Here is a 12,444-nt window from a genome sequence, read left to right on the forward strand (position 1 = left end):
ATTCTTTGAAGAAGTAATAAGCAGGATAGACAAAGGAGACTCGGTAAATGTTGTGTACTTGGATTTTATGAAGGCCTTTAACAAGGTGCCACACATGAGGCTGCTTAACAGGATTAAAGCCCATGGTGCTAGAAGATTGGCTGACTGGCAGGAGGGAAGTGTGCAATCATGCGCATAGGGAGAAATAATAAAGGTGTAGACTATTTTTTAAATGGGGAGAAAGCTGAAAAATCAGAGGTGCAAAGAGGCTCATGCAGGATTACCTAAACAATAGACAATAGACAATAGGTACAAGAGTAGTCCATTCAGCCCTTCGAGCCAGCACCGCCATTCACTGATCATCCACAATCAATACCCTGTTCCTGCCTTGACTCCGCTATCATTAAGAGCTCTATCTAACTTTTTCTTTAAAGCATCCAGAGAATTAGCCTCCACTGCCTTCTGAGGTAGAGCATTTCACAGATCCACAGATCCACAACCTCTAACAACTAAAAGTTACCTTGCAGGTTGACTCAGTGTAAGGAAAGCAAATGGAATGTTAGCACTCATTTCATGAGGACTAGAATATAAAGCAAGGACGTAAAGCTGATGCTTTACAAGACATTGGTCAGTCCACACTTGGAGTATTGCGAGCAGTTTTGGGCCCCTTATCGGAGAAAAGATGTATTGGCATTGGAAAGGGTCCAGAGCAGGTTAATGAGAATGATTCCGGGAATGAAAAGGGTTAACATATGAGGAGTCTTTGATGGCTCTGGGCCTGTACTCATTGGAGATCAGGAGAATGAGGGGATTCCATTGAATATTGAAAGGCCTAGATTAAGTGGATGTAGAGAGGCTGTTTCCAATAGCTGGCGAGCCTAGGATGAGAGGGCACAATCTCAAAATAAAGGGACTTCCATTTAGAACAGAGATGAGTATGAATTTCTTTAGCCAGAGAGTGGTGAATATGTAGAATTCATTGCCACAGATGGGTGTGAATCCCAAATCATTGAGTATATTTAAAGCAGAAGTTGATAGATTCTTGTTTAGTCAGGGTACCAAAGGTTACAGGTCAGGAGAATGGGGTTGAGAGGGATAATAAGTCAGCTATGATAGAATAGTGGAGCAGGATTGATGGGCTGATTGGCCTAATTCTGCTCCATGTCTTATGGTCTTGTGAAGCAACTCAGTGCATAAAAGCATGCAGACATGATCAAGAGGTTCAGCTGATGTTCAGACCAAACATCTGATGGGGGAGAAATTGATCCGTGTCCTTGACCATAGAATGTTTGTTGGTGGCAGATGGGGAGGTTTGAGTATCACATAAACAGCTGATCCCCTGGGATTTCCATGCACAATAGACTCTAGAGTTTACAGAGAATAGTGTGGAAAAGATACATCCAGTGAGTGGCATTTCTGAAGTTGTTAATGAGAGAGGTCAGAGGAGAATGGCCAGACTGGTTCAAGCCGATAAGAAGATGACAGCAACTCAAGTAACCACACGTTACAACAGTGGTGTGCAGAAGAACATCTCTGAACACACAACGTGTTGAACCTTGAAGTGGACGGCCTACAGCAACAGAAGACCATGAATGCACCCTCAGTGGTAACTTTATTAGGTACAGAATGTATCTAATAAAGTAGCCATTGTGTGTATAACTCTTTGAGGCTCTAATGTGTTCTGCATTGCTTTGGAAAGAAGACTGAGAACATTACCGGGGTACATCCAATTAAAACAGAAGCTGCTTTAGTGAGATGGCTGTCGAAAAGAAACTTTCCATACGAGAATTCAGCAACGTTCACTATCGTCGCACCCTTCGAAATCTGTATCCTGCCTTTTAAATCTTGGATTTTCGATCTCTTTAAAATGTCGCCTGGAAACTCTGCTGAGAGCCACAGTCGCAGTGGTGGTGAGCGCCTGCAACTACTTCTGCTGCGGCTCATCCTGAGATGAAATCTCTGGTAAAGCAAGCAATCGAACAGGAAACGTGTATGATATGGGAAGCTCATACTCACATACATCACAGCAAGGGATTGCAGGCTAAGCTCCCACAATGAAGTTGCTTTGTATGACATAGGAAACTATCTCTTCGGTCAGCATCCTTAGACAAATTAAAACATTGTGTGCATTTGTAGGCATGTATAAACTTGTTGTTAGGACAAGTTTCGCTGCAGTTCTTGTTAATAGTTCCATTTACAAACTAAGTTATTACAATACTTATGTTAAATGGAATACAATACATAAAAATACAAAAGTTTAATATAATGTCTCTCTTCCTCTTTGAAAAAGAGAGAGTGACAGGAAGTTGGACAGTCAGAGAGGGTAAAGAGAAGGGAGAGGGAGAGAGAATGTGGGAGAGAGGAAGGGAGAGGGTGAGAGAGGAGGAGAGGTGGGAGAGGGGGAAGGAGAGAGGGGGGGGATAGAGAGAAGAGAGAGGGAGAGAGAGGAGAGAGAGACTGAAAGAGACCAGGAGAGAGAGAACAAAAGATAGCGAGAGAGAGAGAGAAGGAGAAAGAGAGGCAAAGAGAGGAGAATGAGAATGAAAGAGGCCAGAAGAGAGAGAAAGAGAGAGAGAAGGTGAAAGAGAATGAAGGAGACCAGGAGAGAAAGGGAGGGAGTAAAGAGACAGTGTGAAAGAAACGAGGAGAGAGAAGGAGAGAGAATGAAAGAGGTAGGGAGAGAGAGGGAGAAGGAGAAAGCGAGGGAGAGGGGGGGAGGGATGGGGAGGGAGAAATATGAAGGGGGGGGAACGGAGCAGTGTGGTGTAGCTTCTAACAGAGAAAGGACTGGGTTATTTGAAGAACTGGTTAAGGACCTGTGGTACCAGTCAGTCTGAATCCCCTGCCTGTGCTATGACTATTTTGCCATTTTTGATGTATTGAATTAGTATTACATAGAATGTCACGTTATGAATTCAGGTAAAGAATCCGTATGAAGATGGCTGGAACACAAGTGATCTAAAGGTTATTCTAATGGCTGTGGGTGACAAAGTCGCAGAGTGGTGCCTGGACTAAACTGATGCATTCTGGCATCTTCCCTGTTCTTGTCCATTACTGAAGAACGGTTATTCATTTCCATAGATGCTGCCTGATTTGCTGAGTTCCTCCAAGATTTTGTGTGTGTGTGTTGTTCTGGATTTCCATCATCAGCAGAAACTCTTGTGTTTGTGCTAAACTCGAGTAACTGTCATTATCACAATGAACTGTGTTCCTCGAGGAGAAGAAACATTCTTGGTGATCTCCCCTCTGGAATGTGGGTGTCTTTAGTAATAGATGAGAGAACTTAATTGCTCTAGTCTCGACAGGTATTTTCAACCCACAATGAGGGGCATAGATTGTGTGAACGTACTCAGTCTTTCTCCCAAGGTTGGGGAATTGAGAACTAGAAAGCATATTTTTAAGGTGAGAAGGGAGAGAACTATCACAAACAAGCTGGAAAACCAGGCAACACACACACACACACACACACACACACACACACACAAAATGCTGGAGGAACTCAGCAGGCCAGGCAGCATCTATGGAAAAGAGTACAGTCGACGTTTCGGGCTGAGCTCCTTCAGGAAAGATTTATTTTACTTTGTTTTTACTTTCTTATCGTGAAATAAAGCAAAGTAAAATCCTTCTGTCCCAACAAGCCTGCATTGCCCAATTACACTCATGTGACGAATTCACCAACTAACCCATATGCCTTTGGACTGTGGGAGGAAACCAGAGCACCCGGAGGAAACCCACACAGTCACAGGGAGAACGTACAAACTCCTTCCAGGCAGTGGCCAAGTTGCTGGCACTGTAACAGTGTAGGAAACTAAGGACAACTTTTTCACCAAGAGCATGATCCTTGTATGGAAAGATTTGCCAGAAGAAGTGGGTGAGACAGGTACATTAATGATTTTTAAAATACACTTGGACAGGTACATACAGTTCTGTCCAAAAAATATATATAGAGAGCTAGGGTGCTGAAGACTTTTGCACAGTACTGTAGTAATTTTATGTACTGCACTGTACTGCTGCCAAAAAAAAACAAATTTCATGGCATCTGTGTGTGATGATAAACCTGATTCTGATCTGGGTCTCTACTGTGGACTGAGAGTGGGAAGGGGGCAGGGAGAGGGGAATCATGGTTGGGAAAAGGGGAAGGGAGGTGGAGGGAGTGGAAAGCACCAGAGAGACATTCTGTAACGATCAATAAACCAATTGTTTGGAAGCAAATGACCTTGCCTGGTGTCTCTGGGCCGGGTGTGCCTGCACCCACAACACCCCCCTGACCCCTGGCACTCCTTTTCTGCCACCTGTCCCACAGCCCTCCCATGAGCTCCATCTTCACCATTCTCAACATCTTTTGCTCCTGCCAGATTTACAAACTCGCTCTCTGCTCCATGTTGACAAATACAGTACTGTGCAAAAGTCTTAGACTTTTGCCCAGTTCTGTAGTTAGGAAAAGTTTAGAAGGACATGGACCAAATGCAGCCAAATGAGAATCTTGGTCAACATGGGCCAGTTGGGCTGAAGGGCCTGTTGCTATGCTGTTCAACTCTATGGAGCTATCACTGTTCTGTGTCAGAGGTGAGGAGCGACCATATTGGCTGACATGTAATTAAGGTAGCAGAACTGGAGTGCGGGATGAACTGTGAAGCCCCAGAAGGATTCATTGGCTTTAGGAGAGGAGAGAATGTGGTTGGATAGCAAGAAGGAAAAATAATCAAAGCTGCTGACTCATAGAGTTTACCGCAGACAGTAGATACATTTATTTATAAACACAAGTCATTCTGCAGATGAGGAACAACACACAAAATGTTGGAGCAACTCGGCAGGTCAGGCAGCATCCACGGAGGGGAATAAACGGTCAACATTTCAGGCCGAGACCTTTCATCAGGACTGGAAAGGAAGGGGGGGGGGAGTCAGAATAAGAAGATGGGAGAGAAGAAGGACTATAAGCTGGCGGGCGATAGGTGAAGCCAAGTGAGGGGGATGGTGGGTTCGTGGGGGAGGTGATGATAAACTGAGAAGCTGGGAGCTGATAGGTGGAAGAGGCAAAGGGCTGAAGAAGAAGAATCTGAGGTGAGGAGAGTGGACCATGGGAGAAAGGGAAGGAGGAGGGGCACCAGAGGGACGTGAGGAGAAGAGGACAGCTGAGAGGGGAACCAGAATGGGGAATGGAGAAAGAGAGGAGGCTATAAAAGAGAAGAGGGAGAAGAAGAAAAGGAAGGGACATATAGTTACGTCCTGTATATATTGAAATAACATCTGTGAATTTTGGACCTTCTCCAACAGTAAGCTATGACTGGAATTTTCCATGATTTTGATATGGTCTATAAACAGATGGATTCAATTGATTGCCACCTTGTTCTCTCTTCCTGTGTCCAAGTTCCTGGAAATACCACGCTGCTTTAATTGGTGCAGTTTAGTGGCCCCTCTCGTTAATTACACTATGTTTGTAAGTTCTCTAGTTACATAGACTGTGGATGGTATGTCTCAGAACAAGGGCAGAGACAAGTCTAGTGTCAGAAACTATGCTGTTCTGAGCCAATGTTAAACATAGACGCTGGCCCTAAGTTGTAAACCAAACACTTCCCCGCAGCCTAGAAAGACACAATAAGCCGAACTTCATCCTCCCTTCTGGACACTCCAGTGCCACTAATAACATCTTACATTGACGCAGCACCTTCAACACATTAGAACACCATGAGGCGTTTCTCAGAGCGGCATCGGGGTTTGTCCTTGGGCTGTGAGCTGCGGAAAGGTTGGTAGGGGTTGGCCTTAGCTTTGGAGACTGCGAACAGTTGGTGCATGTAGTGCGGTGGGAAGCTAGAGGGGTTGGCGTTAGAGAAGGGACAGAAAGGGGTAGAGGAATTTGAAAGCAAAATTGGGCATAAAAAGGATAGGACTGAGGGAGTGAGTGAGTTTAGAACATAGAACAGTACAATACAGTACAGATTCTTTGGGAACTGATTTTGTGGTGACCTTTTAAGGGCTCAACACTCTCTGTGTAAAAAAAAACTGACCTCTGCCATCCCCCTACACTTTCCTCCAATTATCTTAGAATTACGGCGTCTCGTATTAGCCCTTACCGCCCCGGGGCAGCACGATAGCGTAGCAGATGGTGTAACGCTATTACAGTGCCAGCGTCCCTGGTTCCACTTTACCGCTGTCTGCAAGGAGTGCCCCGACGTACGTGTGACAAATAAAGTTAATCTTTAAAAAAAAGATAGCAGACAGGCATCGCTCTAATCCTTATCAGTCCTTCAGTGCTAAGCAACTTAAAATGGCTACCACCTCACCGTTTCCTCTGGATGCTCCGGTTTCCTTCCATATTCCAAAGGCGCACGGGTTGGGGTTAGTAAGTGTGCAGCATGTTGGTGACACTTGTGGGCTGCCCCCAGCACATCCTCCGACTGTATTGGCCGTTGATGCAAATGACGCATTTCACTCCATGTTTCGAGGTACGTGTGGCAAGTAAAGATAATTTTTAATCATTTCTGCTGTGCCCACGACCCTCCCTTTCTCTTGCCTTATAAGTGAAATATCTGGCTTTTTTTTTAACTGCCCATTACGCCACTGGCGTTTAGGGCAGCAATGAAGGTCGTCTATCTCTGGTCGTGTTCAGACCTTCCTTCACAATGTCAGTAGCTTCCTCGTGGTTTTTTTTTACTACGGTCAGTCATGCAATTCCCGGGTGAAGGCTCAGGATTACTAATGCAGTCCGATGTAGAAGGAATCTTCATCACTGTTTCCATAACAATTTTGTTTTACCAGTAAGTATTGTTGGCCCTGAAGGACCAGTGGACCAATATCAGTCTGGCCTCTACCTTTTGACCTGTTTGGCATGGGTGACCCTACCAAGAGCCAAAGCATAAAGCCCTGACTCCAGCCAACACAGCTCGCAAGCCTCAATGACCCTATGACAAGTTTGTGGTCCTCTTGGAGGTCCCGGCTTCTAATTGGTACGTAATTAATTTGTCAACACAGCATCGTGTTTTACCATGCGGCTCAACATGTGGGAACACTAAAACGCTGCTGTAATATTTGGAAATGTCACCGTCCTCACAGTGTAATATATTTATTGTGAATCCAACAACCGATCAATGTGTCATAGTAATGATGGTCATTATTTATTATCCAGGTCACCAAATGGTGGCCGTCGTTAATTATGCTTGCCTTATGTCTTTGCTTTTATTTGCATGGCAGGTTCCTGAACGTATGAGTTGATGTCATTTACATCGAGGAGAAACAGGGTGCCAGTAACCAGGGTGAAGTAGCTGTGTAAATGCATCACTAATTAGAATGGTGGAACAGCACAAGGGCTGAGATTCAAGTGTGAATTAGAGCCAGGGATCTCAATGTAAAATCACTCACAGAAAGGGAAAGGAAGATTGGATTAAGAGGGAGTGCAAAGAGGCAGACGAGAAAACTGATGAAATATATATATATATAACTTACAACAATTATTAGATGTAGGAAATGGCTCTACTCATTTGCAGAGCTGGAGAGGTTCACAGACAATAATTGACAACTTTGGTGATATTAGAAGGTACTTAGACTGAAATGTACAAAGGTTCACCTCCTGTGGCAGGTTTCGTTCATATCTTACTGCACAAGTAATTTCACTCCATGCGATGTTCGTCAGTAATGAGCCCAGTGATACACTCACTTGCTAAACTGTGGAGGATGACAAGTGCGGAGATCTGCTCTCAACTGTGAATCTGCCTCTCGCTTGATACTGCCGTGCCATTCGAGCATAATTAAACGCAAGCGCCATTAGTATAGTGATATAAAAATAAAATTGCCTCATTATGATAATAGCATGTATCAGTGCACTGACCTTTGAAATGAAGTGCCTGGAAGACGAGCATTACCGTCTGTGGGTCGATGTCCTCCACCACGGCCTGGAGTTTTCCCTTGGTGGCCCTTAAGATGAGTTGGTTGAATTTGGTGACAAGTTGGGGTTCCGAGAAATCCACAGAGCGTGCGTGCGCCCCATAGTACTGCCTTAGCCACTCCTTGAACGTCTTCCTGATCTCCAGACCTTCCCTGACGTAGATGCCGGAGAAATCTTTAAGCGTGTACCCGAAGTCATGTCTGAAGAGCCTGTGGATGAGCTTGTGGAAGACGTCGTGCAGAACCTCGTCACCCGTCTCTGGTCTGGTATTGACAAACTGATCGAAGCCAAGAGCTCGGGAGATCTGCTGCTGGGTCCTGTTGCCTGCCCCCACCATGACCATCGCCATCAGACTGGAGAGTCCAAATGGAGAGAAGACCATATTTTTGTCACTTGACTGGGACTTCAGCAAGGCCCTGTAGAAATTGAAGGCAAAATCAGTGTTGACCAAAGCCAATCGTTGGATCCGAGACTTGCCCTTGAATTTTTTACGTAGGGAATCTAAGGTTTTAGGAGTGGCAACTTGTTCCTTATTTACTAATGCATCCTCAGGAAAGCCAAAGATATCCTCTTCATCCTCATAGTCCTCAAGTTCAGTGTAGTCATCCTCCTCTAACTCAGGGATATTGAACTCTCTGGTCAAAGTGTTGCTTTCAATGGGTATCAGATGCCCAGTCTCCAGACGAGCAGGAGCTGCTATGGGGATGGTGAAACAGAAGTCACACAGTAGAAACCAAAGCCAAAAAAACATAACTGTACCTTTTTCAAACATTTATCCCAGTTATCGGCAACCCTATTAGGAAAAGAAGCCAGTAGGTTTTTTTTCTGGGGGGGAGAAGAAACGGCGCTTAAGCAGAGAAAAGTAGAGATTGTTCCACTCCGTCCAGCATGAAGCAGAACTGAAAATGTTTCACTTCCCAAATTATCTTGGATTTATTTTTTAAGTAACAGCTGCTGCACCATATGAGGTGACCCCGTAGGCTAAATAAATCCCAAAGGTTAAACGCAGGCACTGAAGGATACCCCAAACTCTGCCAAAACACTGCAATTAATTAAAATCGGCGTAAGACCTGTCTAGGCACTCTTTTCGCAGAATGCTTCCTTGTTTTCAAATGTTTCTAACATTTAGAGCAGGCTTGAATAAACTGCAGCTCTCGTTTTTTTCCATCTCTAACCAATTCCATGTGTGGGGCGTAGTTACTGTGCCTAAAGCAAAGAAAACAGAGGCCAAATACTTTGGCACAGTTTTGACAGTCTCCTTAGAACAAATTTTACTGAACAATTTTCAGAGAGAGAGTCCCATTGGTATCTTTAGTCAACTCTATCGGTTGTGAAGTTCTTTATGATGACCTGTGATTCCTACAGCGCAAGACTTTTAAATGTTTCAACAGAAGGCTGTGAAAGTCACATCGAACAGCCCGAAAAGTCTGTGAACCTCTGTTAACAATCGTCCACCCAAGTTTACAAAGCCAGGCTGCTGTGTGGTATCAGTTGTTCGAGACTTCCTGAGGGCGAGGAAGTTGATCAAGTTGTGTTTTCAGAAGGAGAGCAATTCCAAGCGACTTCCGTGCATTAACAGGGAGCTGCCCCTGTTCCAGATCTTTAATCAGTCAGGAAGTAAAATTAAGAAGATTCTAATTATTAGAAAGATAATGATGAGCTTTATTTATTTATCACATGTACATCGAAACCTACAAATGTGTCGTTTGCAACAAATTGTGAAGGAGGCAGCCCGCAAGAGTCGCTACGCTTGCACTGCCACACGTAACGTGCCCACGGTCACTAACCCTAACCTGCTGCAGGGTCTCGGCCCAAAATGCCAACTCTTTACTCTTTGGCATAGATGCTACCCGGCCTGCCGAGTTTCTCCAGCGCTCGGTATGTGCGTTGCTCCGATTTCCAGCGCCTGCAGATTTTCTCCTGTTTACGGTTGAACCCGAACCATATGTCTCTGGAATGTGGGAGGAAACCGGAGCCCCCCAGAGCAGCTCCAGGCGGTGACAGGGAGAATGTAAAAACTTACAGACAGTGCCTCAGTCACTGAAGTTTTACGCCAGCCACTACGCTACCATGCCACCTTCAATGCAATAAGATGGTTCACACAGTGTGGGGCTTTCTCGTCTATAGCACAGAGGCAGGCCACTCTGCCCATCACGTTTATGATGGAATTTTTATTTATTTAGAGATACAGCACGATAATGGTCCCTTCCAGTGTCCATTTACACCCAGGTGACCAATTAACCTCTAACCCGTACATCTTTGGAATGTGGCAGGAAACCGGAATATCCGGAGGAAACCCACGTGGTTTCAGCAACAACCTTCAAGCTCCTTACAGACAGTGGCAGAAACTGAACCTGGGTCGCTGGTGCTGCAGTGGTGTAACCCCAACCACTACGGTTCACGTCCCGCGTGGCCCCGCCGCATTCACCGCCTCCTCACTTTGTCCGTCGTGCCCAGGAGGGGAGGAGGCTAGTTTCTGTGACGTGCTGAGCTGCTGATGCACTATCAATTACTCAAAAAGACTGGAAGTAGAGTAAACACTGAAAGGCTTTTATTAGCAGTAAAATGTGACCTCGACCATGCTGAGTATCTGCCCTGGACTGAGGGAGGAGCAGTGACACAATCACCTTTATTCAGGGGTCTGTCGGAGGGGCCACAGGAGCAGTCAGCAGAGGGGCGTGTCCAGACAGGTAACCCAGTTACAACATATATATATATATGTGTGTGTGTGTATGTATATATATATATACATGGATTACCACATTCACCCATCCTTTTTTTTTAAAAAGAGTCCCACGGGGTGAAGTGACTGACTATTTAAAACAAGTATATTTACAGGTCAAGTCTATCAGGCGGTCGAGTCCGTCGCTGTGACCTATGTAGCACTGGCGACGATGGTTGTGCTGGCCCCGGCCTGACTTCAGGTGCCAGCACGTTAGGCGTCGGTAATCCCTCGTGCGTGTGCGTCGCGCCCGGTATGGGAGTGCCGTGTGGTGTCTGTATAGGGCTTGGAGTGCGCAGTGTCTCGTGGGTATATATATCGGTGGTTACGGGGTCAATAGTCACCACGGAGTGTTCAGGGTAGGGGCCCGGAGCTCCTGCGGGCGCCAGGTCGCGGATGGAGACCATGTCCTCCCTCCCATCAGGTAAAACCACGTAGGCATACTGGGGGCTTCGCATGAAGTAAGTGAACCCTCTCGACTATCAGGGAGTATTTATTGCTCCTCGCATGTTTCCGGAGCAGCACTAGCCCCGGGGACGTCAGCCAAGTTGGTAGGGTGGTTCCACTGGTCGACTTTCTGGGAAAAGAAAAGAGCCGCTCATGAGGGGTGGCATTGGTGGCTGTGCATAACAGGGAGCGGATGGAGTGGAGTGCCTCGGGAACGACCTCCTGCCAGCGGGAGACCGGCAGTCCCTTTGACCTGAAGGCTAAGAGTGTGGCTTTCCACACTGTGCCATTCTCCTTCTCTACCTGTCCATTCCCCCGGGGATTATAGCTCGTGGTCCTACTGGTTGCAATTCCCCTAGCCAGTAGATATTGGCGCAGCTCGTCACTCATAAACGAGGATCCTCTGTCACTGTGGATATAGCATGGGTATCCGAACAGAGTGAAGAGCTTGCGCAGGGCTTTTATAACTGACGTGGTAGTGGTGTCGGGGCAGGGGATGACGAAGGGGAACCGCGAGTACTCGTCGATAACATTAAGAAAGTACACATTGCGGTCGGGGAAGGGGGCCCTTAAAGTCAACACTCAGTCGCTCAAAGGGGCGGGTGGCCTTGATGAGTGGTGCCTTTTCGGGTCGGTCGAAGTGCGGTTTGCACTCTCCGCAGACTTGGCAGTCCTTGGTCATCGTCCTGATCTCCTCAAGGGAGTAAGGCAGGTTCCGGGCTTTCACGAAGTGGAAAAGCCGGGTGACCCCCAGGTGGCAAAGGTCTACATGTAGGGCGTATAGCCGGTCGATCTGCGTGCTGGCGCATGTTCCCTGGGATAGGGCATCGGAGGGCTCGTTGAGCTTCCCAGGCCTATACATGATGTCATAGTTGTAGGTGGAGAGTTCGATTCTCCACCTCAAAATTTTATCATTTTTGACTTTGTCCCGCTGTTGGTCACTAAACATGAATGCGACTGAGCGCTGGTCAGTCAGCAGGCTGAACTTTTTGCCGGCGAGATAGTGCCTCCAGTGCCTAATAGCTTTCACTATGGCCTGGGCCTCTTTCTCCACCACGGAGTGCCGAACTTCAGGGCCTTGTAGGGTACGGGAGAAGAACGCCACCGGTCTTCCCGCCTGGTTGAGGGTAGCAGCCAGCGCGAAGTCGGAGGCGTCACTCTCTACTTGGAAGGGAATGGCTTCGTCCACCGCATGCATTGCTGCTTTGGCGATGTTCCCTTTAATGCAGCTGAAGGCCGCGCAGGCCTCGGCTGAGAGGGGGAATGTGATGGACTTGACCAGGTGGTGGGCCTTGTCTGCGTAGTTAGGGACCCATTGGGCGTAATAAGAAAAGAAGCCCGGGCACCTTCTGAGGGCTCTGAGGGTGTTAGGAAGAGGGAGTTCCAATAAGGCTGCATACCGTCAGGGTCAGGGCCA

At 46.6% G+C, this 12,444-nt stretch overlaps 1 protein-coding gene across 1 annotated transcript in view; it reads right to left on the minus strand.

Annotated features, from left to right (window-relative positions):
• The window catches only part of LOC134337097 (heparin cofactor 2-like), a 50,024-nt gene extending 40,786 nt beyond the window's left edge, over positions 1-9,238 (minus strand). The window contains exon 1 of the mRNA XM_063031937.1: positions 7,802-9,238. Coding sequence (XP_062888007.1) covers positions 7,802-8,630 — 829 coding nt within the window. The 5' untranslated portion in view covers positions 8,631-9,238. The remainder of the gene's footprint in view (positions 1-7,801) is intronic.
• Between the last annotated feature and the right edge of the window lie 3,206 nt (positions 9,239-12,444).

Source organism: Mobula hypostoma, chromosome 23 (assembly GCF_963921235.1).
Source record: "Mobula hypostoma chromosome 23, sMobHyp1.1, whole genome shotgun sequence".
Taxonomy (NCBI): domain Eukaryota; kingdom Metazoa; phylum Chordata; class Chondrichthyes; order Myliobatiformes; family Myliobatidae; genus Mobula; species Mobula hypostoma.